The 26,981-nt window shown below is 40.1% G+C and overlaps 1 protein-coding gene and 1 pseudogene across 3 annotated transcripts in view; both read left to right on the plus strand.

The window, feature by feature from the left end:
- The first annotated feature begins 427 nt into the window (after positions 1–427).
- LOC129150676 (ATP synthase subunit f, mitochondrial-like) lies at positions 428–3,048 on the plus strand (annotated as a pseudogene).
- A 962-nt stretch (positions 3,049–4,010) lies between these two features.
- Positions 4,011–26,981, plus strand: part of PDE6D (phosphodiesterase 6D) — a 50,713-nt gene continuing 27,742 nt past the window's right edge. Inside the window, exon 1 of one of the 3 annotated variants that reach the window (XM_008138390.3) lies at positions 4,011–4,247. In XM_008138390.3, coding sequence (XP_008136612.1) covers positions 4,198–4,247 — 50 coding nt within the window. In that variant the 5' untranslated portion in view covers positions 4,011–4,197. Of the gene's footprint in view, positions 4,248–6,995; positions 7,095–8,324; positions 8,388–26,981 lie in introns of those variants that run through there. The other 2 variants (XM_054723387.1, XM_054723386.1) reach the window with 2 other exon arrangements.

A 26,981-nucleotide genomic window follows, 5' to 3' on the forward strand; every position in this document is an offset into this window, starting at 1 on the left:
AAATCACAAAGGGTGAAAACCATATACAAGAGGTTTTATTTTATCTTAAGGGCACTGGGGGCCAAGTTTGGGGTTTTAAGCTGTGGAGAGCTATGAATAATTGCCATTTTAGAATGATCACACCAGTTGTTCTAGGAATTAATTGGATGTGGAGAGAACTGAAGCAAAGAAACCCTTGAGTGACTTGATGTATTCCAAATAAGAGACTGTGAGATCTTGAAGAAAGGTAGTGGCAGTTGGGCATGTAAAAGAAGGGATGCTGTTAGAGACATTTAGACCATAGAAGCTACCATAAATATTCCAGCAGTGCCTCCACTTCCTCCAGAACAATGTCCAGACTCCAAGGCTGCAGCTAAAGTCTTTTGCACTATGCCTCCTGCCTATCCTCCCAGCTTTGTCTTGCCTCACCCTCTTTACAGCCCAAACTCCAGGCCTTCCCATGCCCACTGCAAACTACACCCTCACTTATTCACAGCAGGGCCTCGAGCTTGCTCTATCTCCTTTGCAAATCTCTTCCCTCATAATTCCCTGCTAAAATCCCACCAACAATATCCTGAACTCCATGATGATGTCACTAGTACCCCTGAAGGAGGAGAAACTCATGGATGTCAAAATGGGAGCTGCCAAGCTGAATACTGATGCAGGATTTCACCCCTAAAGGCACTGCTGAAGCATTCCAAAGAGGTTTCTACCGGTATTACAACAAGTATACCAATGTCAGGAAAGGGAACATCGTTGGGGTTTCTATGGTGCTGGCAGCTTCTGTGTTTTTCAACTTACTACGGCCATTAGTATAAGGAACTCAAACATGAGCTGTGACTGAAGAGCACCACTGAAGAGGGCCCAATGTGGACACCACATTCCTGACCAGGACCTTTGTCCAGCACCTGTGAATCCTCTCATGTTGTACTTAATAAAAGATGACTGGTTAAAAAAAAGTTTTTAAAATAAAATACTACCAACCCCGTACACAAAGATTTCTTAAACTTTATGTAAAAAGCATTAATCATAAAAGAAAACACAACTATTGCACTAGAATTAAGAATTTCTGTGTATCAAAAGACACCAGTAAAGAGAGTGAAAGGCCACGCTACAGACTTGGAAAAGATATTTGCAAGCATATGTCAGAAAAATAATTCCATATCCAGGCTATACAAAAGAACTATAAATCAAGAAGAAGACAAACAGCCCAGTAAAAAAATAAATAAATAAAAGATTTGAACAAGTATTTCACAAAAGAAGACATCCAAATAGTCAATAAGCACATGGAAAGGCCCTCAACACCAGAGACATTGTAAATAAGAACTATATGTTATGAGATGCCACCTTTAACCAAAATGGCTAAAAATAAAAGACTAGCAGCACCCAGTATTGACAAGGTTAAAAGTCAGCTAGAGCTCTTACGTTGCCGGTGAAGGTGAGAACTGCTACAAACACTTGCAAAACTGGCAACATCTACTATTGCTGATCAACATAGCCAGCAACTCCTCTCCTGTAAATGAATACACAAGTCCACAGAAAGAAACATAAGAATGCTCATTGCAACTCCTGGCCCAGTAGCTCAGTTGGTTAGAGCCTTAACCTGATATGCCAAGGTTTCAGGTTTGATCCCCGGTCAGGACATATACAAGAATCAACCAATGAATTTGTGAACGGGTGGAACAACAAATCAATGTTTCTCTCTCTCTAAAAATCAGTTTTTTAAAACTGATTTCAGATAAGAAGAGAGAGATAGAAACATCAATAATGAGAGAGAATCATTGATCGGCTGCCTCCTGCACATCCCCTACTGGGGATCGAGCCTGCAACCTGAGCATATGCCCTTGACCGGAATTGAACCCAGTACCCTTCAGTCCATAAACTGATGCTCTACCCACTGAGCCAAACCAGCTAGGACTAAAATCAATTTTTTTAAAAAAGAATCAACCAATGATTGCATAAATAAGTGGAAGAATAAATCAACGTCTCTTTTTCTCTTCCTCTTTCTCTCTAAAAAAATCAATAAATAAAAAAATTATAATAAAGATTGCTCATTTCAGCTTTGTTAATAAAAGCCAAAAGTTGATAACTAATAACCTAAATGTCCATCAACAGTGTTATATGCATACAATGGAATACTATTCAGCAATTTTTTTTAAAAAGCTACTGCTACATACGGATGAATGTCACAAAAATATTGATGAATGAAAGAAGACATTCATATTGTACACACTATATAATTACATTTAAATGAAATTCAAGAACAGATAAAACTGATCTATAGTGATAGAAGTCAAAAGAGTGGTTATTGGGATGCGAAGGTGCAGTACTGACTGTAAGGGGCACAACGGGTCCTGGAATAAATTCTATACCTTGATTTGGGGGGTGGTGACACAGGTGTACACATATGCAAAAACTGTGCCCTTACTGTATGTTAAAAATCTAAAGATAAAATTTTTTTAACCAAGAAAAAAATTCTATTTATCCTTCATATTCAAATGCCACCTCCTCTATCAAGTTTTGCCAGCTAGAATACATCTCTTCATTACAGCCTCTGTAGCATTCTGATGTCCTTTCTTTTATGCCATTTATCATGCTCCATCTCAAATCTCAGTGGAATCTCCTTATTTCCCTAACTAGATTATTATCTTCCTGTGGCAGTGACCATGTCTTTCACCTTTTACTGGCAAATAAGGAAAGCTGAGAAAACTGTTTGTTGAATTACATGGAAGGAAAAATTGGGTGGCTGCCCATATGGGTTAAAGGGGAACAAAAAGAGGAAGGAAGGCCTAGGAAAAGAAATAAATCCCCAAGGAAACCTTAACTTACACTACAACTATTCCTACTTCCTGAAATCTCATTAAATGTCACCTTGAGCAACAAAGAATGATGGAAAAGATATTTGCAAGCATATGTCAGACAAATAATTCCATATCCAGACTTGGTTCGCCAAGTCCTACCTAGACTGAAGATGAACAACATCACACTTACAGGAAATCCACCAAATAAATGCTTACCTAATCGCTGGGTGTTTCAACCTGTATGAGGAAATTTCACCAAGGAGACTGATAATCACATAGCCATGCTGCTAAAAATATCGCCAGCCTGGTGTGCAAAAAGCTCAGACAGCGGGTCAGGGCTCTTAGGGCCTAATTCTAACTCTACCCCAACTTGCTGTGACCGATGGACAATCTCTTCGTTTCTGTGGGCCTCAGTTTCCTCATTTGTAAAACAACAGGGGTCGGATTAGCAAATTCTCTAAAGTCCTTTCCTGTATTTATATTTTGGGTATACAATCACTCTCTCCCAGTCCAACGCAGGAACACAATAGAAACCCCCGCAAAACACGTAAAAGGCGCTCCAGACCATAAAACCAACATGATTTGAAGGAGTTATTTTGTTACATATCTTTCACGGTTTAATCAGTGTTTTTGTTTGTTTGCAGCCTTACCATGATTTGCAGGAGATTTCTGAGTTCCATGTAAACAGAAGTTACCTCTCTGTGGGCTGTCATCTTCTTTTAGAGTGAAGAGGGTCTTCTCGCCTGGTCCCAACTCTCGAGATTCAAAAACCACCAAACCTGAGAGAGGGTTTATGAATTTGCGCACACTGCGCGGCACACTGGAGTCTAAGTTACAGGGGAATAGGGTTTATCGAATGCTGGGATTTGTAGTCCCTGGGCCTCTTTGCGCGCCGGGACCTGTGGTTCCCCTGTGCGCCCCTGGAATGCTGGGAAATGTAGTCTTTGGTTCATCGCACAGTGCAACCTGCAGTCATCTCAGCACTCAGCTGCGGGAGCGAGCCCCTCGAGCCTCTGCAGATCTGAAGCCAAACCTCCGGGGGTGCAAACTCTAGGCAACAAGAACGAATGAAAAATTTGTCCTACGGGACTTCCCGGGGAGGGCCCTTCCCATCGACGCTCTTCAACCCCCCCACCTCCCCACGAAGCCGCTGAGTGTTTCTATTGGATGAGCAGGATGCCAATCGCCGAAACGAGCTTTCTATTGGCTTTGGGGCGGGCACTCCAAGGCTAAGGGGAAGGAGAAGGGATCAGGAGCGGGAGCTGTGGGGAGGGAGAGGCCGGTCCAGGTCTGGCCGCCGCCTCTGCTCGCCCGAGGTCTCCAGGCGGGGCTGCGGCTCAGTCCTCGGCTCCGGGGCACCGTCTGCGAGGCTCCGTCGGGCCAGCGTGGGAGAGCCGCGGGCGGCGGCTGCCGCATCATGTCAGCCAAGGACGAGCGTGCCAGGGAGATCCTGAGGGGCTTCAAACTGTATCCGCCCGGGAGCGGGGCGGGGTCGGGAGGACTTGGGAGGCGGCCGCTCGCTAAGGAGACGGGCCAGGGAAGGGAGCCGCGCCAGGTGGGCACCAGAAGGGTGGAGGCGGGGGAGAGGAAAGGAAAGGCTTCCCGCGCCCCCGATGGGACCGGGCGCTGGAGGTGGGGAAGGGGGCGTCCTGAGAGAGGACTGGGACGTTGACGGGAGCCCCGCGGGGGTGGAGGCGAAGGAGCCCTGGAATTGGGCTGGGAAAGGCGCCGGACGCCGGGAACGGGTGTCAGGAAGGCCGGCTTGGGTCCGAGCTCCAGCCCGCCCCCAGAGGCCGCGAAGCGGCTGCGGCTCCCAGGGAAGGGCCGGGGGGTAGGAGGGGGGGGCGCGGTGGGTTGGCCTGGAAGTTCAGTAGTAGCCTCTTTGGCGGGAAGCCCCTCGGGGGAGCAGGGAAAAGTGACGTGGAGCGACGGTCCTTGTGTGGGACATATGCAAACGCTTGTGTTAAACTCTCTTGGGTTCCCCCATCCCACACCACCCCCGTCTTGTTTCCACAACTTCTCTTCCTCACTTGTGGCTCCACGGGGCTGGAGCAGAGGAAGAGCGGGGGAGGGGGGAGGGGGCGGGGGAAGAGAGGTCCCGCATCACCCTCATCTTAACTCTGTCTTGGCCTTTGAGGCATTGGACTGTGCTGCTTCTCCCTCAGCTCCTCAGCTTTCTTTCCAACAAAATGAGAACCATAGGCTTGTGCGTGAGATGCCTTGAAGTGTTTTGGTTTTGCTGTGGGACTCCTGGCAAAGGTATCTTAGCTCGCGTAGACAAGGTGGAGCTGTCCAGCAAGTACTTGATTACGCTGGGGACACAGTAGGATATACTGTAGTAGAGTATAGAAATCATTGCTTCAGGCCTGTTGTGGTACCGCTTGTGCAACCTCTCCTTAATGCAGTGAGGAAGCTTTGTGTTTACTGGAGTGTTAAATCTGTAACCATGTAATACAGATGAAAAATACGCAACCTTGTACAGTCCAACTTTATATTTTCCTGCTGACCTTAATCTCTTCTTCCAACGTATGCATACAAAATGGAACATTCTTAAATTCCTCTCTCAGTGAAAACGTAGTCACCACTTTAGGGCTCCTCCCCTGAGGTTTAGTAAACCACTGTTTTCTGAGCCATGTGTTTTCACAATGCCCGTTTCAACCCTGCAAATCTTAATGGCTTTGTCACAGTCAGAAACCAAGTTGTTAGTAAATTTTAGCACACAAATGCAAAAAAGTTACAAGACATTTTGAATGTACAAATGAAATTTTCCAAATGGAAGCTGATCTGCTGTGCTTGTTTTAAAAGCAAAACAAAACACACAACAGAAATCATCACCTTTGCATACTACCATTTCAGTAGTTTTATATAGCTCCATGTACCTTACCATGTTTCTCGTCATAATGGCACCTGTAAGTAGAATAGGATGGCTGAAGTGTTAGAAAAGCTATGACATGGATTTTGTTTTTCCCTTAAGTAATTTATATTGTTATTTAACATGTATACTGTAGACAGTAAGCCAGAGACTATGGAGAATTGTGATATTTCAGAAGCAATATTTTGTCAGCTTGGAATTAACATATTGCTGAAAACAAGGAGGGGGTCTTATTAACAACTTTTGAACAGAGCAGAAAGGGCAAGTTTGAGCTTTTCACCTTGGTTCTTGGACCTGTTGAGAAAGAGGCTAAGGGACAAATATGGAAAACAGTAGAAAGCAGAACCTCTTGTCAGCCCAATAGAAAGGAAGGTGAATTAACCAAGTCAGTAATGACATTAGTGGGTCAAGAAACACATTTTTAAGGAATTTGATATAGGTTGATTAAATTACAAGGGAAGCAGCCACACTAAAAAAAAGTTAGCATGGGAGCAGTGGAATGCTTATCCTTTGGTAGCCTTTTTTAGCATCTGAGAATTAAGAGAGAAAAGGGGCCCTGGTCAGTGTTGCTCAGTGGTTGGAGCATTGGCCCCCTCACACTGAGGGGTCTCCGGTTTGATTCCCAGTCAAGGGTGTGTCCCTCAGTTGCCATCTGGTCCCCCAACCAGGTCAGGGCAAGTTCAGGAAGCAACCAATTGGTGTGAGAAAGAAAGACACATCCCATTGATGTATACATGTGTGTACTCTGTCTTCTCCCTCCCTCCCTCCCTTCCGCTCTTCTAAAAAATCAATAGAAAAAGTATATCCTCCGGTGAGGATTAACCAAAAAAAGAGAGAGAGAGAAAAGGAAAGTAGTTCTAAGATTTGATACTACCTTCAGGAAAAATAAAATTGTTTTATTAAGAAACTACCTGACTGTTGTCCACCTTTTATTGAATTTTTTTTCTGAACTTTCTTTTAGAGTGTCTATTTCTGTAAAAAGTTTTTATTTATTTTTAAGTATATTTTATTGATTTTTTTACAGGGAGGAAGTGAGAAAGATAGAGAGTTAGAAACATCGATCAGCTGCCTCCTGCACACCTCCTACTGAGGATGTGCCCGCAACCAAGGTACCTGCCCTTGATCAGAATCGAACCTGGGACCTTTCAGTCCACAGGCTGGTGCTCTATCCACTGAGCCAAACCCAGTTAGGGCTAAAAAGGTTTTTTTAATTGCCATTATATTTTCCTACCACATTGACTATGTTGGTTTTTAAAAATTTTGGGCCAGTTTGGACAACAAATGATGTCTTCTTTTAGTTTATATTTCCCTCAATCACTAGGTCCCTGGAGAGGTGATACTGGACTGTAGAGCTATGCTGCCTGCATTGGAATCCCAGCCCTGCATTCCTGGTTTTGTGTCCTTGAGCAACTTCTTTAACTGCTGCCTCAATTTCCTCATCTGTAAGTGGGGATAAAAATAGTACCTATCTATAGGGTTTTTGTGACCCTAGGCAGAGTACCCAAACTATGAAACTCACTATGCATAGCATTTCCTGTGAGAGTTGTCATGAGGATTAAATGAGACTGCATATAAAATACTTAGTACATTGCCTGGCACATATTAAGTAAGTAATAAATGTTAAGTGCTGTTATTATTTGTTTTATTAATTATTATTAATAACAGTAAAGATAATGTTGCTATAAAGCCACTTATTTTTCTGAGATATAACCAATGTCTTCATGCTGTTATTCTCTTTTCTAACTGAGAAAAATATAATATTTTTATTTGCCTCTTTGAAAAAATGATTTAGTTAATAAGCATTGATGTATACCTAGTGCTTACCTTGTTTTCTAGGAATTAATCACATTCCAATTTATGGCCAAAAGAGAACTAGTTTTTTAAAATATGTTTTTATTGATATCAGAGAAAGGAAGGGAGAGGAAGAGAGATAGAAACATCAGTGATGAGAGGGAATCATTGATCAGCTGCCTTCTACACACCCCCTGCTTGGGATCAAGCCTTGCAACTCTGGCATGTGTCCTCACTGGGAATTGAACCTTGACCTCCTGGTTCATGGGTTGATACTCAACCACTGAGCCAACCAGCCAGGCCAAAGAGAACTAGTTTGGCTCAGAAGGTTTCTAAAAACACCTTTCACTTGTATTCTTGCATTTCCTCTCTATAGTTTAGTCCTGGATCCCACATATCCTCTTTGTTGTAGCACCTTGATCTTTGACTTTACTTCCAGTCAAAAATAGTTTGTTTTACATCTTCTATTCACTTAGTTTTCCTTACTAAGAACAGTAAACTGTCAAACTTTTTTTGAATGTCAGTATTACCTAATAGACGCCTTAACTAAGTGTTAAAAATGAGTTTGAGATTTATGCTTTCCTAAAATACAGTTTTTGACTGTCAACCCCAGTTCTGGTAAAGCAACCAAAACATACCACTCATATATCCAATGAACACTGTTGATCACAGATTGTCTAGTCATGGACTTCATGTAGATTATGATTGGTAGTGTGTTTTCCAAGACACTCATGCATAGACTCTGAGAGGTTGTTACTATTATCCTGAATGGATTAAGTGAATATAATGTCCTGTTGATTATGTTATTTTGCATTATTTGGGAGGAATTTGGAGTATAATTAGATACTTATAGTCTTCTTCAAACCTAAATTTCTTTTCAGGATTGCGAATATGGTTTATAGTGAAACATTTTAGTGACTTCTGGAGAAATGGACTAGAACATGGTAAGACTCGCATGGAAAATTCTGGTTATTACTGTATTTGATAAAGGGCTAGCAATGGTGCTGATGTTTGGCAGCTCTAGGTTCTTATTAGGCTTAACCTCACTTTTGCCCCACAAGCCTCCTTTACCAGCACTCTGCATCCACAAATCCCCATGATAGAGAAGGACTTGACTTTGGAATGTATAGATTTGTCCCTAATCCTGAGCTTTAGCATCTTTGTAATATATTTTAACGGCCATCTTATCTAGTATCTGACTTTTCCAACCATTGCTTGCAAGCTTAAAACTCAAATTTTAAGAGCAGCATTCTTTTTTTGCTTTTGACCTGCTGGTAATTTGAAGCTGAGATGGAAAGCATATATATTTTTTCTACAGTCCAGTATCCATAAAGATATCAGCGGACTGGACTAAAGAAGCACACTATTTATGGCAAAGAAGGTGATAGTGCCATTGTAAGAACACACATAGGGAATTTGTTTAGGTACAATGAAGGGGGTATGCACAGTGGACCTGCTCTAGAGGAGAGGGACTTGAAATGTGCCATATTATCCTATCTAATAAAAGAGTAATATGCAGATTGACCATCACTCCAACACACAAGATCAAGATAGCTGCCCCCATGTGGTCAAAGATCCTACCCCCATGTGGACACAAGATGGCCACCACAAGATGGCCAGCAGGGGAGGGCAGTTGGGAGGGACCAGGCCTGCAAGGGAGGGCAGTTGGGGGCGATCAAGCCTATAGGGGAGGGCAGTTAGGGGTGACCAGGCCGGCAGAGGAGGGAAGTTGGGGGCAAACAGGCTGGCAGAGGAGCAGTTAGACATCAATCAGGCTGGCAGGACAGTGGTTAGGGGGTGATCAGGCTGGCAGGCAGAAGTGGTTAGGGGCAATCAGGAAGGCAGGCAAGGTGAGCAGTTGGGAGCCAGCAGTACTGAATTGTGAGAGGGATGTCCGACTGCCCATTTAGGGGTCCATCAAGGGGTCCCAGATTGGAGAGGGTGCAGGCTGGGCTGAGGGACACCCCCCCATGCACAAATTTCGTGCACCGGGCCTCTAGTTGAACAATAATTGGAGAACTGAGAAGTTTAACCTGAAGCTGAAGAGTTGGGCAAGGAACATGAGTATTTTCTTCTAAAGTTTAAAAAACTAGCCCTGGCCAGTGTAGCTCAGTTGGTTGGAGCTTCCTCCCCTAAACGAAAAAAGATCAGAGGATCAATTCCTGATCAGAGCACATAACCAGGTTGCAGATTTGGGGCGCATGCAGGAGGTAATTGATCAACGTTTCTCATATTGATATTTCTCTCCCTTCCTCTCTCTAAAGTCAATTTTTGAAAATCCTTTAAAGTTTAAAAAACTATTCTAAAGAATAAGAATTAAATGTGTTTCATGTGGCTCTAAAAGAAATACAAGACTCAAGAGTGGCAGTTACAGGGGACTGAGTTTAACCTAATTTCTAACAGTTAAAGTTACCTGCAAAAAAACTACATTTTCCAGAAAGTATTTTAAACAGCAGATGGATGCCTGTCCATCAAGAGTATTGCAGAAGGAAATTATGTATGCATCAGATGAGGTATTAGAGTGGATGATATTCAGAGGACGCAAATCCTTTTCCAACACTACAATTCTTTGATTTGGTGACAATCTTTCTTGGTTAACAAGAATGCTTTTCAGCAAGTATTTCCATTGAGATATGCACTACACCTAAAATAGGCAAAACATTGTTTTGTGATTTGATGTAATTAAAGCAAGCTATTTCCTTTTTGTTTTTCATTGTTAGATACTATTGAAGTATGTTTAGTGCATTGTGGATCCACTGATTTAGAGTCACAGAGGGCAGTTATGGGCTCTGAATTTAGATAAAGTATACAGAACTAAACATAAATCTCTCTAATATAAATAATACTATAAATATAGCCACAAGAAGAAAGGGGATGCCTAACAATATCTTGCATTCCTATAGTCTTTTTTGGCTTTTCAAAGCACTTTGATACATTATCACAACAACTCTATACAGTATTATCCTTATTTCATAGGTATAAAATTAAGGATTGGTGAGGCTATATCACTCAGATAAAGGCAGAACCTTAATTTAAACCTTAACCACTATTTTTCTACAATGTACCATAATGCCTCTCAGGGGAATTAATTTTTTTGCTGTATTATTGATTTTGAGTTTAAAACTTTTTCTCATGCTTAAGTCACAGGTTTATTTTTCACTTGAAAATTATTCTCTTCCATTGTGGTCATATCCCCTATTTTCTTTGGTTTCCCTCAACTCTCAGATACAAAGGGCAAGATTTAGCCTAGGATAAGTAAGAATTTTCTAACAATTAGAGTTGCCTGAAAAAAAAAAAAAAAGACATTTTCCAGAAAGTATTTAAACAGCATGTGTTAGTCAGCTAGAACTGCTAAAACTAAATACCATACATCGTGTGGCTTAAACAACAGACATTTATTTCACGACAGGACTGGAAGCTGGAAGGTCCAAGAACAAGGTGCTAACTGATTTGGTTTCTGGTAGAGGCTCAGTTCCTGGCTTGCAGATGGCCACCTTCTCCCTGTGTCCTCACATAATGGAGAGAAAAATGGATGGGCAGCCCAGCTGGCATGGTTCAGTGTCTGAACTTCAACCTATGAACCAGGAGATCACAGTTTGATTCCCAGTCAGGACATATGTCCAGGTTACGGGCTCGATCCCCAGTGTGTGGGGTGTGCAGGAGGAAGCCAATCAATTATTCTCTCTCATCATTGATGTTTCTGTCTCTTTTTCCCTCTCTCTTCCTCTCTGAAATTAATTTTTTTTTAATATTTCTTAAGTGGATGGGCAAATCACAGGAGAGTCATAACTATACCTTGTGTGGCACCACTATCTGGGTGACAGTTCTATTTGGAAATGATGGTTCATGGGCAGGTCGCTGCTAAATGAAAGCTTTTTTAAAAGGGCCTAAATCTGAGACTCTAGCCTGATAACTTTCATGGAATAAGAGGTGAGAAATTTAACAATAAGCCATTGTTTTTGAGCCATCTTCTGAGCGAAGAGCGAAGGCAAAGTCCTCTGTCCATAGTGCTGCCACTTACTGGCGGTTCATTCACATGTTTGTTAGCAGGGTCTGTGTCAGGTAATTTGCTGAACACAAGAGATACAAAATGATAATCTAGTTTTCATATTCAAAGAACTTGTATAAGGGATAGAAAAAGAAATCAACGATAAGAATACAATGTGATAAGTGCCTAGTAGTATAAAGTACTATGGAAACTCAGAGAAAGAATGACTACTGTCGGAGGCATTGTGGAAGACTTCAGAATTGTCATTTGAATGGAATCTTGAAAGATGAGTAGGTATTGAGTAGTTTAATTTTTCAGATACTGGAGAGTAACAGAGGAAGGAAAGTGAAGGCATAAAAAATGAGGAAAGAGTGTTTCAGAAGGGAGTTGGGATCAAGAATGAGGATCAAAAACAAGTCCTTAGAATTGCTGGAAATTTCATTCAAAGAATACTTAAGGTTCTAACTAGAGTCCCATGATACCATATAGGTCATTGGTGATCTTTTTCAGAATGGCAGATACTTGAGGAAACAAACTATAATCTGCCAAGATTCGAAAATGGATAATAGGTGAGGAAATAAAGTCACCAAGTAGATTACTCTTTCAAGAAATCTGGTGATTTAGCCAAAACCGGTTTGGCTCAGTGGATAGAGCGTCAGCCTGCGGACTGAAAGGTTCCAGGTTCGATTCAGGTCAAGGGCACGTACCTTGGTTGCGGGCACATCCCCAGTAGGGGGCGTACAGGAGGCAGCTGGTCGATGTTTCTAACTCTATCTCTCTCCCTTCCTCTCTGTAAAAAAATCAATTATTATATATATATATAAAAGAAATCTGGTGATTTAGGAAAGCAGAGATTAAGGGAGTAGCTTGAGTAGATGGAGAGATTTTATTAAAGAATTGAAATTACTTATTTAAGCAATCCAACTTTGTGCAAGGTGCTTAACATCTATTAAAGAAGGATAATGCTTGCTCAATATGCCTTATAGAGATGCTATGAAATAAGTTAAATAAATGCCAACTCACTTTATTTTTTTCCAAATTTATTTATTTTATTTTATTTATTTATTTTTAGGATGCTTTTTTTATTGACTAAAATTTTACATATGTCTCCTTTTTCCCCGCTTGACCCCCCCCCCTCCCCTCAGCCATCCCCACCCTGGGCAAGCCCCCACCGCCCCATTGTCTGTGTCCATTGGTTATGCTAATTTGCATGCATACAAGTCCTTTGGTTGCTCTCTAACCTCCCTCCCCTGCCATTTGTCTCTGGATCTATTCTTGTTCATCAAATTATGTTGATCATTCTATCCCACATATGAGTGAGATCATGTGATATTTATCTTTCTCTGACTGGCTTATTTCACTTAGCATAATGCTGTCCAGGTCCATCCATGCTGTTGCAAATGGTAAAAGTTTCTTCTTTTTCATAGCGGCATAGTATTCCATTATGTAGATGTACCACAGTATTTTAATCCACTCATCTGCTGATGGGCACTTAGGTTGTTTCTAAATCTTAGCTATTATGCTACTATGAACATATGCCAACTCAGTTTAAAAACCATAGCTCTACAAATGTATTCTGCTTACTATTACATTGCTAACATTTATTTATCTTTGCTTTAAAGTTGCTTTCTAATTTTCAAATTTGTAGGTGTCATGTTGATAAAGCCAGAGTCTTATTGATTATTTAAAATATGTCTCTTGATTTTTAGGGAGACAGGAATGGAGAGAGAGAGAGAGAGAGAGGGAGAGAGAGAAGCATTGATGAGAGAGAAACATCGATAGGCTGCCTCCTGCACGCCCCCACTGGGGATGGAGCCTGCAACCCAGGGATGTGCCCTGACCAGGAATCAAATCATCGACCTCTTGGTGCATGGGATGACACTCAACCAACTGAGCCACACCAGCCAGGGCTTAGTGATTTTCTTTTATTCCAGGTTAAACATCTGAAGCCTTTTTTCACCATCTTGGGAAGTAACTGTGGTTCTTGGACTGATAGCAAAGGAAGCCCCCTAGGTAACACATATGTCCCATTTGAAAGCCAAAATCATCTTTGCCTATTATTTTATTAAGAGTGTTACAACTTTAGGAAGTTGATTTCCCTCTCAATACTGCAGCATTTTTTAAAAACTAGGTAAATTTTTGCTCAGCCAGAGTGGCTCACTTGGTTGAGCGTCATCCTGTGCACAATTGGATTGCCAGTTCAATTCCCTGTCAGAACACATACCTTTGTGGTTTGATCCCTGGTTGGGGCATACATAAGGCAACTGGTTGATGTTTCTCACTCTAACTCTCCCTCTTTCTAAGCATGTCCTTGGATAAGGATTTTAAAAATAATAATAATTACTAAAACTAAGTAAAATTCAGGGACCTTTGACTGGATTTTGATAGAATTCAAGGGAATGTCCCTATGCCTCCAAAAAACATATAAGAAACTGGCTGATCCTTTTGGAAATATGCCATTGGAAAAAGGCCTTGTATTATCTCTTCTTCAATCAATAAATTCTGGGAAGCAAATAAAAATGCAAAGGGAGTCTCTAGGAATATCTTTGGATATGTCTATTATATCTTATTTCTGACCAGATTCAGGTACATAACGGCACATATCAGTAGAATAATAAACCTACTAGAGAAAGAAAGTTTTGTTTCATTGTTTGACTTTGCTAGTGAGAAGACAGTGTTAGGTTTCAAATAGTGATCTTTTTCTCATTACTAAATTACTTACCTCCTCTGTTTCCCAGGCCAGCTTGAATTTTGATTGTATGCTTTCCAAGCATAGTACCTTTGCCAGGGGCAGAGTATTATTTCACAGGGATCTCACCACTGATTACAGTGCTGCATATTATGTTTCAAGGATACTGAAACCTGGTTTCTCAGGGAAACCATTTAAATTTTCTTACTTTGTCCCCCATAAATAAAAACACCATAAGGAAAATCACTGGGAAATTTTTGGTGGAGACAGATATTTAAATATCCATGAATTAAATTGGTGCTTAAGAATGTACTAAAAGATGGATGTTCAGTATAACCAATGCTTGTGCAGAAGAAGCCTAAAAGAAGGGCTTTGAAAGAAATTATATTTAAAAATTCATGAAGGTAAGAGTAAGAAAAGGAAATGAGTTCCAAAAGTGAGCAAGGAGGAGAGTTTGAGAGGGGAGAGATCATAAAGGCAGAGAGTTAAAAGAGAACAAGAAGAAGAAAACACAACAAAAAAAAACTAGGAAAGCAAAGAAAGGCATTCCTATGATGAAAATGCTCAAGATACCTCTAAATAGAAACCCCTTTTTTACTGCTAGTTATTGCTGCTTCACCCCCAGAGGAACGAGAAGGGAGAGGTTTTACTTTACACCTGTGATCTTGGATTGAGGCTTTGCCTCATACTGCTCTGGTCTGCTGTGGTAGACATTAGCATACACCGTTATGTGCTTAGTCAGCCACTTTGCCTGAAAATTCTACTTACCTTGAAGTTCCTCAGAAAGTAATGAACCACATGCCCATATATAAGTTACAGGTATTCTGCCAAGTCATGAATTCAACTTAATGCGGAATGAGCTTTTAAATTCTAATATGTTTTTACCTGCAATTCAGCTGATTGACTTAGCTGTTCTCCTTAGGGAGAATTTTTGGGGGGACGGGTTGATTTGTTTGCTTTTTGTGTTTTGCTGAGCTCCAGCTCTAAGTTGCCCTTTCCACAGAATGAGGAGTTCTTCTGGTTTGGTTTTTAGACACTCTTTAGTGAGCCTTGCTTTCTGGTTGCTCAGCTCAAAAGAGAATTCTAATCAACCCCCCTGACTTGCTCTTTAATTCTCAGTGTCAATCATGTGCTGAGTACTGAGAAGACAGGATAAATAATATAGTGCCAATGGAATTTGACTTGCAAACTTATATGTGTAGTACATTCTGATAAGTACTGCGAAGCAGGTGTAAACAAGTGTGCGGGTGCACTGAGAAAGGATCAAATAGCTTTGCCTCAAAGTATATCAGGGACTACAATCAGAGAGGAGGTTGACATAGCACTGGGTCATTAAGGAGCATACTGCAGGGTAGGATGCTTGTTCTAAGCCAGTGGAACAGTGTATGCTAAGCACTGAAGCACAAGAATATAATGTCTTTACGAATAGCTGGGGGATAGGGTGCATCTGGAGGCTAGGGTAAGAGGTGACTGAAGAATGGACTGAATAGCAGAAGCTAGACTGATTATCTTCCTCCCTCCAATAAATCTTTATTTATTCTCTTGACTTCTTTACCCCAGGCTTATAGTAATTTATTATACTTACTGCCCTCCCAGTTGCCTATTGATTTCCTATTCTGTATAAAATTGTCCTTTCTACTTAACACTATCTTCCTATCTCACCCTTCTCTATTAACTTATAACCCTTTTTTTAAAAAAAATCAACATTCCACAAACCTATTTACAAAGCCTAAACTTTATATATTCCTCAGAAATGTGTATGTCTGAGGATAGAAGGACTTGTATTGTACACTCACATAAGGTTAAACTGAGACCCTGTCAGAGCAGAGGTCTTTCTATCCTAGACTGTGTTTCTTATATTATCACTGGTAAAGAACCAGGTTTTAACTTCTAATCCTTCACAGGCCAATATTTTTAGGAATTAAGTGAAAATAAATTCCTAGAAAAGTGGCATACAAAATAAAAGTAAAAAGTTTTTATTATTAAAATCAACAAATTACTCTGCCAGATTGCTATTAAAATTTTTAAATACTTATCTTGTCACAGACTAATAACAAATGTGTTCACAAACTAGCACCAGTTTGTGGACCACATTTTGAGTAGCACAGCTATAGAATTCCCCGATACAGCTTGTGCCTGATACACAGTAGAACTTCAGTACATGTTTGGGGAATAAATACGTGAATGAGATGGTTAGCATGATATAGTAATAGGAAGGAAAAAATGACAGTCACGGCTCTCTTTGGAGAGTTGGAGGGAATCGGTTGAGAAAGTAGAGTACTGTAATAATGTTACCCTTGATGCAAAACAACCTTATTCTCATCAGTCTTTCTGAAGGTCGATCCTTTGGCTCTCTAGTGAGGCGGATATACACTAGCACCATGGTCGGCAAACTGCGGTTCGCAAGCCACATGCAGCTCTTTGGCCCCTTGAGTGTGGCTCTTCCACAAAATACCACGGCCTGGGCAAGTCTATTTTGAAGAAGTGGCGTTAGAAGAAGTTTAATTTTAAAAAATTGGCTCTCAAAAGAAATTTCAATCGTTGTACTGTTGATATTTGGCTCTGTTGACTAATGAGTTTGCCGACCACTGCACTAGCAAATCCCCTGGTTCAATTTCTGAGACATGTTCATTTTGATCTTGCCAAATATGTAAAACTTAACTCTAAATATCTGCAGAAAAATGTCAACCCATTTACCTGATCTAGCTCTCACAAGCAAATCTGCAGGTGGCTAGAATTGATTTAAAATACTAACCATGGTCTTCTAATCAAAACATCTCTACATGTAATAATATGAACCATACTGTCAAATGCTTTTCCTGCCTGAGGTTTTTCCCATTTCCTTCTGTGTCTTCTCAGAAGATTAGCTGAATAGGGTAATAAGTCTTTTTATCAAAAAATTTGTAACTAACAAACCTTCTATGTCAATTAAGGTAATTTCATATTGCTTACAACACTGCAAATTTTCAGTTCAGTGAAAATACGAGGGATTTATGGTGTCATTCAGGGGATAGGAAAGTAGATCTATTTCTTAATATTGAAATACATAGCTGCATTCAAAGGAGGTCATTATTTTGAAATATGTGAACTTAATGTTTGAATGCAACTTATAATAGGGAAGTTTTGTTATTATAAGTAGAACTAGAGACCTGGTGCACGAAATTCATGCCTGGCCGGCTATCAGGGCCGATCTGTGGGGCAACTGGCTGGGTGATGCGGGGGTGGGTGGGGAGCCCTCACTGGCATCTGCCTTGGCGGGCCTGCGGGCTAGGGGAAGCTCCTGCGTTGAGCATCTTCCCCCTGGTGGTCAGTGCGTATCATAGCGACTGGTTGTTCCACCATTCGTTCCGCTGTTCGGTCTATTTGCATATTAGTCTTTTATTATATAGGATTCTGTGTCCATTGTAGTTAAGTACAGCATCAATAACTCAATACATCATCCTCATTCTCTACTAGCCATATTCCAAGAGGACATTGTTAGGAAGGACAAAAGAACCATTTTCATGTATATTTGGGGGTCTGTCTGCTTTTCTTACTCTCTCAACGGTTCCCTCAGCTCTTCTAGCTCTGGAGGCCTGTCCTCACAAAGATACTCAGGACTCTGCAACTGCCTAAAGCCACTTTCTTTCCAAGAGTATGTAGTGTGGACAAACCTCTGTCTGAATGCCAGCTATGTTATTTACTAGCTGTAAATTCCTGAGAAATGTATTCAACTTCTGAGAGCACTACATGAAATAGTAGTATTTCATGTGGGTGTCAGTATCATCATATACAATAAAAGAGTAATATGCAAATTGACCCTAATGGCACAACGACCGATCGCTATGATGTACACTGACCACCAAGGGGCAGACGCTCAATGCAGGAACTGCCCCCTGGTGGTCAGTGTGCTCTCACAGGGGGAGCTCCGCTCAGCCACAAGCCGGGCTGACAGCTGCTAGTGCAGTGGTGGTGATGGGAGCCTCTCCCACCTCCTCCACAGCGCTAAGGATGTCTGACTATGGCTGCGGGAGTGGGCCTAAGCTGTCAGTCGGACATCCCCTGAGGGCTCCCAGGCTGCCAGACAGATGTCTGACTGCCAGCTTAGGCCTAATCCCCCAGGGAGCGGGCCTATGCTGGCAAGTGGACATTCCCTGAGGGATCCCAGACTGTGAGAGGGCTCAGGCGGGGCTGAGGGACCTCCCCCCCCCCCCCAGTGCATGAATTTTCATGCACCAGGCCTCTAGTTAAATTATATAAAATTGAAAAATTGAAAAGAGGGGCTCTTAGTACAGCGCTTGGCATATGTATTGAATGTAGGTTCTCAAATATTACTTTTTTTACATTGCCTCCTCTTTCTTTGAGGACTAACTATAAGCAATGAATATAGTCAGGTGCCAAATAAGTCTAGAAATATTGTTCATCTTTTCCCTGGTCTTATACTGTACAATTATCAAGTTAAACAAGACTGTTAGGAAGCTATCTCTGAGAAATGCAAGAATTAGGACTTTATCTGTCTGCATTGGTATTGAACTATAGATTAAGAATTATTTAACTTTATAGCCATTATTAGGCTAATACAACCAGTTGGGTTTCCCTTAGCCTTTGGAGATTTTATAGAAACTCAGAAGAGAGACCAGAATCTGAGTCTTGGGCTAATATCTCTGTTTTCGTAGTCCTGACTGGACTGATTGTCTAGTGACATCTCTCACCATTGGAATGTGGAAAAGACCAACTCCTCAACTGGTACTAGATCTGTTACCTGAACATTGTTGTGGCTTCATTGATTTTATACAATTTAATGTGGTTCAATAATTTCTGGGAAGCTTGCCTAAGCTAGAAAAGTGCCTCTAGTCATGCAACAAGTCCTCTTTATAAATATGTCTTTTACTCATCAAGGATATATATATAATAAAAGACCAAGAATTAGGGAACCCAAAAGTGAATGAGTTCTGCCCTGTGGAATACACTAGCAGCATAATCTGAGCTGGCATTCCACAACACCAAAAGGCATCCTGAATCCTGCAATATTTGGAAGTGCCTTTCTAGCCTCATGTCCTGGAGGGACTGCTTGGCCTATACCAGTGGTTGGCAAACATTAGTTAAACTCATTTCAACAGTACAACGATTGAAATTTCTTTTGAGAGCTGAAAACCGACTTCTGCACATGGGCCACAAAGTTTCAATTGCACTGTATGTGCGTGCCCGCACATGGTATTTTGTGGAAGAGCCACACTCAAGGGGCCAAAGAGCCACATGTGGCTCGTGAGCCGCAGTTTGCCAACCACTGGCCTATACCATAAACTTTAGGGATCATGACTTATTCATCTTCTATACCCAGGTCTTGAGTATAGTCTCTCCCTGGTACAGACTGGGTAGACAGGATAGCAGATCATGTCATATCAATGTTAAGAGAACGGATGTTGAAATCAGGCACTCAACAACCAACTTTATGACTTATTGGCTTTATGTCCTTTGAGCAAGTTACTTGCCATCCCAAAACCACAGATTCCTCATCCATATAAGGACTATAATAATGCCTATTTCATAGGTTTGTGAGAATTAATTTAGATCTGGATAAAGAACTTAGCCAGCCGAAACCGGTTTGGCACAGTGGATAGAGCGTCGGCCTGCGGACTGAAGGGTCCCAGGTTCGATTCCAGTCAAGGGCATGTACATTGGTTGCGGGCACATCCCCGGTAGGGAGTGTGCAGGAGGCAGCTGGTCGATGTTTCTCTCTCATCGATGTTTCTAGCTCTCTGTCCCTCTCCCTTCCTCTCTGTAAGAAATCAATAAAATATATTAAAAAAAAAAAAAGAACTTAGCCAATATCTGGTACTCAGTACTTGTTAGCCATGGTCATTATAGATCAGTGATACTGTTACTATTGTGCATGTTACTGCCAAAGATTCTTACACGCAAGAGATGTGTAACATGAATCATCTAACAACAGAATTCTTGGTAAAGTCTTCCCCTTTAGTTTCTTCTGTTCATATAAACAGAAATTTTCTTAGGTATTGCCCATTTGATAAGGAGTGTCTGATAAAGTGTACCAGCTGATTTATATAATTGCTCCAGATAATTTTATTTATACATGTATATTTTTAAAATTGATTTCAGAGAGGAAGGGAGAAGGGGGAGAGAGAGAGAAACATCAATGATGAGAGAATCATTGATCAGCTACCTCCTGCATGCCTGCTACTAGTGATCAAGCCTGCACCTTGACCGGAATTGAACCTGGGACCCTTCAGTCCGCAAGCTAATGCTTTATCCAGCGGGCCAAACCAGCTAGGGCCAGATAATGTTATATGAAAGTTTTCCTATTTTATTATTTTTAGAAGTTATTTTGGGGACTTATGAATATTTTTAAATATTTACTTTGTCAGTCTAAAAATATGCTAAACATTTTGAATTTCCATCGGAAAACCCTCAGGGAAAAAAAAATTTCCTTTTTGTTGTTGTTGTTATATCTCTAGTGAAGTTTAGAAATTGGAAGACTGTGTTGCCAAGAAGCTGCAAAGAGCCCCTATCTTTGAGCTGCTTCTTGTTCTCTCTGCACAGTAAGAGAAGCATTTGGGAAAATAGTCCATTGTTTGTTGTTGGTTCCTAAAGCGCTGCCAGGGGAGACTTATACTCCTGGGTCTCTTCTTATGTCCCCAGGAGGGCGTTGATGGAAGGTGGTTACTAATCTGTACCAACTTCAGTTTATTAGCTGTATTAGTTCCCAAACATGTTTTTAGCAGAGAAATAAATTCTGCAAGTTCCCTTATAGTGTTTATCCCTTTCTAGCACTACAGCCAAAGGTTTTGTTTTTTTCAAGCAATTTTTTAGACATTTCATCTTTTCCCCTCACTGCCCACCTCTCTTCTCCCCCATGCTTGCCTTCCATCCTTTGTGCACACAAAATATTTAAGCCCCAGTGACTGTTTTCCCTTGAAAAATGTGTTGCTATTTCAAACTTTTAGTTTTATAAGAACTTATTTCCTAGAAACATCCTTTAACTCCCAATATGAATTCTTTATTTAACCACTGTAGACCACCCTTCCCTATGCGATGGTTGACAATATGGCTTTAGTGTCTAAAATTTTTTCTTTCCATTCTTTAAAAGGCTTTTTTCCCCAGAACCCTAAAGCTACTCAAAGTCTGGTCTTTGGACCAGTGGCTGGTTAGAAATGAAGAATCTCAGGTCCCACCCCAGACCTACTGAACCGGAATCTATATTTTGACAAGATCTGAATGTGATTTGTATATACATCAAAGTTTAAGAAATCATTGCTGTAAATCATGTTTTGCTCAAAGGAGGGGAAATTATCAAGTAGTGGTTCTCAACCCTGGCTGTTCAGTGTAATCACCTGGGGAATTTTGAAAAAGACAGATGCCTGGGTTCCATCTCCAGAGATTCTGATTTAATTGGTCTGGGGGGTGGCCCAGGCATTGGGAGTTTTAAACATTCCCAAGTGAGTCTAATATGCAGCCAAGGTTTAGAACCACTCTTGTGCACAAATTTATAATTTTCCCTAGTTTCTTAGGATATCATTAGGTATAAATCAAGGCAAGACTAATAACTAAAAAAAAAAAAAACACCTAAATTTTTTTAAATTACATTTATTGGGAGGATGTATATATGAATAGAAAAACATTGGAAATATAGACCCCCCAAATATTAAATGGTAATCTCTGGGTTATAGGATTATAGCTATATTTTTTTTACCTCCATTTTCCAAACTTTCTATAATAGCCATGAATTCTGTTGGTTAAAAATCCTCGCATGTGTATATATACTTTTAAGTAAATGTAATCACATTCTATGTGTTTTGTGAACTGCTTTTTAATTTTTTTTAAATTTTTATCCTTTTTTCACATATCAGTATATTACAAATATTTTCTCATACCTTTAAATATAATTTACACTGGCTTTTATATTGCTTAAAGTGAATCCTGACCCAGGATGACTGGATTTTTACTTTAACAAGTATGTTTACCTACTGACTAGGAAGGGCCTTTGAGAGACTGATTAACTCTTGGAAACCTTTAGTACTTGGAAGCTTTTCTTGTCCACAGAAGGCAAGATGTTTAGATGGAGATGTTGAAACTGCAGTGAGGTCAGATCAGACCTTCCCAGAAGTTTTTCTAACTATTGTTAAATGAGTACCAGCATTTGTTTGAGCTATTAAACCTAACACATAGAACTGAACTTTACCATCCCAAAAGATACCGCACCACAGGGAATTCTTAATGATGTTTGGATTGCAACTTATGTGTCCTATTGGATGGAATTATATTTCTAAACTTCCCTCTTCAAATCCTTGTTGGTTTAGTTGGAATTGTGTTTCAAGACAACTAGCATCTCTTACAGCTTCCTCTGTGGAAATTTTGACATGGAAAGCTGGAAAATCCTTAGGGAACCTCAATGATGTGTAGTTGGCCAAGCTATTTTGTAATCAAAGCAAGTTAAGTGCATCCTCTTTCCCAAACTCTGGGAATACCAGTCCTACAACTTTAAAAAAAAAAAAAAAAATCTTCCTGCCCTGCCATTTTGGCTCAGTGGTTGAGTGTCGACCTATAAACCAGGTCACAGTTCGATTCCCAGTCTGAGCACATGCCCAGGTTCTAGGCTCGATCCCCAATTATGGGGTGTGTAGGAGGCAGCCAATCAATGATTCTTTCTCGTCATTGATATTTCTATCTCTCCCTCTCCTTTCCTCTCTAAAATCAATAAAAATATATATTTTTAAATCTTCCTATAAAATTGTTCTGTCCTCAACCCAGTTAAGTTGCATTATATGGGAAGAGAATAATTTTGCTAATGATCTCTTTAAGAAAAGAAGAAAGGAATTGCATTCTGCATTTGGGGAAGTTTTTTATCTTTTATTTCTATTTTTTAAATATATTTTTGTTTATTTCAGAGAGAGAAAGGGAGAGGGAGAGATAGAAACATCAATGAGCCCATTCGGCGTGGCACAAGTGGTTGAGCGTAGACCTATGAACCGGGAAGTCACGATTTCATTCCTGATCAGGGCACATGCCTGGGTTGTGGACTCAATCTCCAGTGTGGGATGTGCAAGAGACAGCCAATCAGTGATTCTCTCTCATCATTGATGTTTCTATCTCTCTCTCTTCCTCTTCCTTCCTCTCTGAAATCAATAAAGATTTTTTTAAAAAAATATTTTTAAGAAACATCAATGATGAGAGAGAATCATTGATTAGCTGCCTCCCAGATGCCCCCCCACTGGGGATCGAGCCCACAACCTGGGCATGTGCCCCGACCTGAAACCCAACAGTGACCTAGTTTAGGTCAACACTCAACCACTGGGCCACACGAGCTGGGCATTGGGGAATCTTTTTAAAGATGCGTAGTATTTTACTCTGCAAGAGAAAAGTTCTGTTTGTCACCTTTTTACCATATTTAACCTTTTCCCAACCAAAATCAGTATATAAAAGTTTCAGAAATATGCAGTCTTTAGTTTCAGAGAAATAGGCTCAATATTTCATTTACAGAATTAACAAAGCTTTTAAACTTAGCATTCTGAGGAGAAAGATTCCAAGGCATTTCACAAACTAAAGAAGACTTCAGGAGCTATACTCGCCAACTAGAGATATGTGTTCCCTTTGAGTAGTGTTTGATCTAAGTTTGTGCCTTTACTTCTGAGTTTGTGCCTTAACTTGAGATGGTAGTGCTATCAGCCTTGGCTATCTTGCCTGGATATGCAAATCAGGAAGAGACCAGACACCTGGGCATGGCACAGTATTGAAAGGTGATACGGGTTCGTGAGTGTATATTCAGCTTTGGAGACATGTTTTAGACACTGATACTTATCTTATCTCACAAGACCAGATCACAAGCAAGCCAAAGATGGTACTTTGTACAGGCCTTCATTATAGATAGTTCTTCTCACATTGCATTGTAATTATTCTTTTACCAGGTGGTTTTTCCTACCTGGAGGAGAACTCCAGGAAGCATGAACAGAGAGCATGTCTAAATGTTGGACAAATGAAATGTCTAGTTCAACCTTGTTATAATCCAGAACTCTTTGGTTGTATTCAAATCTGGTTAACTTGATTTTTTTTCACCAATTAAAAGTTGATCACTACTTAACACTAGTGTTTAACAACTGTAAAGTAGATGGCTATTCTGCACTTTCTAGAGGGGACATAATTATGAAACCTATTTAAAATTATATCAAAATTTGGGGATTGGTTTTTTAGAGCACATTTATTTATGTTCACAATGATATTATGTTTTGGATGTTAATCAAAATATCATAGTGTCTTAACTCTTGCTTTGTTTTGTTTTGTTTTTGTGAATCCTCACTCAACGATATTTTCCATTGATTTTTAGAGATAGTGGAAGGGAGGGAGAGGGAGAGAGAGAGAGACATCAATGTGAGAGAGACACATCCATCGGTTGCCTCCTGCATGCACACAGGGCCTGGGATCTACCTGCGACCCAGGTAGTGCCCCTAACCCAGAATCGAACTCGAGACCCGTTGGTGTGCGTGCCTCCACGCTACCATTGAGCCATGTGGGCTAGGGCTTTAACTCTTAAATAAGATATGAAAACACAAGCTAAGGAAAGAATATTTCTCTGGTCACTGATATAATAAGTAAATTAAATGAATAAGACACGTTTGATTTTTGGATTGTCTTGTATTGCCCTAAAGCATTATTTTGACTTCTTTTTTTTTTTTTTTTTTTTTTAAATATATATTTTATTGATTTTTTACAGAGAGGAAGGGAGAGAGATAGAGAGTTAGAAACATCCATCAGTTGCCTCCCGCACACTCCCCCCCAGGGATGTGCCCGCAACCAAGGCACATGCCCTTGACCAGAATCGAACCAGGGACCCCTGAGTCCGCAGGCTGACACTCTATCCACTGAGCCAAACCAGCCAGGGCTTGACTTCTTAACTATTAGTCCAAAGTTACTTGTGGTAGTCAGTTTGGAGTTTGTTCATCCTGAGTAACAGTTTTTTTATTTTTAAAAAATGAAATATATTATTGAGATTAGTGTAGAATATATGTTATCTGTATGTTAAATTATGTTTCAGTATATACCAAATTGCTATTTAAAATTAGTTTCAGAAAATATATGTAAGAGAAAATTCACTGAGAAAAAATTATAGTAAAATAAAGAAATATTCTAGCCCTAGCTGGTTTGGCTCAGTGGATAGAGCGCTGGACTGAGGACTGAAGGGTTCTGGGTTCCAATGCGGTCAAGGGCATGTACCTTGGTTGCAGGCTTCTACCCCGCCCAGGCCCAGGCCCTGGTCAGGGCTTGTGCAGAAGGCAACCAATTTATGTGCTTCTCTCACATCGGTATTAATCTCTGTCTTTCCCTCTCTCTTCTACTCTCTCTAAAAATCAATGGAAAAATATCCTTGGGTGAAGATTAAAAATAATAATAAAATCAGTAAAAACCTTTTAAAAAAAAGAAATATTCTATACAAAAGAGTGATTTCTTTATAAACTTAGGAGGTGGCTTAGTAAAGTATGGCCTCTCCCTACCTCTCACTAGTTATGAGGCTTTATATAAGTCTGTTAATATCTCTGAGGGTGTTTCTTCATTTTTAAAAGGATAGAGTCAGCTGAGATAATACGTGTAAAAGTAATTTATAAACTTTAAGAGACTATGCAAATGAATTATGGATTTCATTAATAGCCTTAGTAGGTTTGATAGCCGATTCTGTATTTCTTTTGTTACTATCAAAGCAATGGTTTAGAAAACATTAGAGTGGAAGGTATATTTGGGCATGAAAAATAACTATTAAGTTTTTCATATATCTACAGAGTTCATATACAGACCAGACTTTTTTTGTCATATATAAAATAAAACTTCAAAAAAAGGTGGAACAGGTTGTGTTAGCCTCTCCCTAGTGTTTTCTTTTTTCAGTTTTATTGAGGTATAATTGACATATAATGTTTTTTTCTTTTGTTTTTCAGAATAGATCCAGACCAAGAATACATTTTAGTTTTGTGCTAGATCCTTTGTATTCTTACAGACCCCTTTTTCACATGCTTAGTAAGTGTCTCTCTGATTCTTTATTAGATTTTTGCCTTTTGAAATATTTATTACCCTTTTATTAATTTTGAAGAATTTTTATTGATATCTCTATAATTCTTTTTTAAAAATATATAACAACCTTAATGAGATATATGATGTAAATCCACTATACCATACAATTCACCCATTTTAAATGTACAATTCAATGGTTTTCACTGTATTCACAATGTTGTGCAACTATCAACACAATCTTTTAGAATTTTCATCACCCCAAAAAGAAACACTGTGTCTATTGGCAATCACCCCATTTCCCCTACCCTTCCATCCCAGCCCTGGGAAACCATGAATCTACTTTCTGTCTCTATAGATTTGCCTATTCTAGATATTTCACATTAATGGAATCATAGAATATGTAGTGTTTTGTTCTGGTTCCTTTCACTTAAGATAATATTTTCTTTTTTAAAAAAATATATTTTATTGATTTTTTACAGAGAGAAAGGGAGAAGGATAGAAAGCTAGAAACATCGACGAGAGAGAAACATCGACCAGCTGCCTCCTGCACACCCCCTACCGGGGATGTGCCCGCAACCAATGTACATGCCCTTGACCGGAATCAAACCTGGGACCTTTCAGTCCGCAGACCGATGCTCTATCCACAGAGCCAAACCGGTTTTGGCTAAGATAATATTTTCAATGTTTATCTATATTGTAGCATGTATCAGTATCTAATCCCTTTTTCATTCCAAATAATAGTCCATTGTGTTAATTACCACATTTTATTTCTTCATTTATCAGTTGATGAACATTTGGATTGTTTCCACAGTTTCGGATATTATGAGTAATGTTGATATGTGCATATATGTACAAGTTTTGTGTGAACAT

The sequence above is a fragment of the Eptesicus fuscus genome, chromosome 11 (assembly GCF_027574615.1).
Source record: "Eptesicus fuscus isolate TK198812 chromosome 11, DD_ASM_mEF_20220401, whole genome shotgun sequence".
NCBI classification, from domain to species: Eukaryota; Metazoa; Chordata; class Mammalia; order Chiroptera; family Vespertilionidae; genus Eptesicus; species Eptesicus fuscus.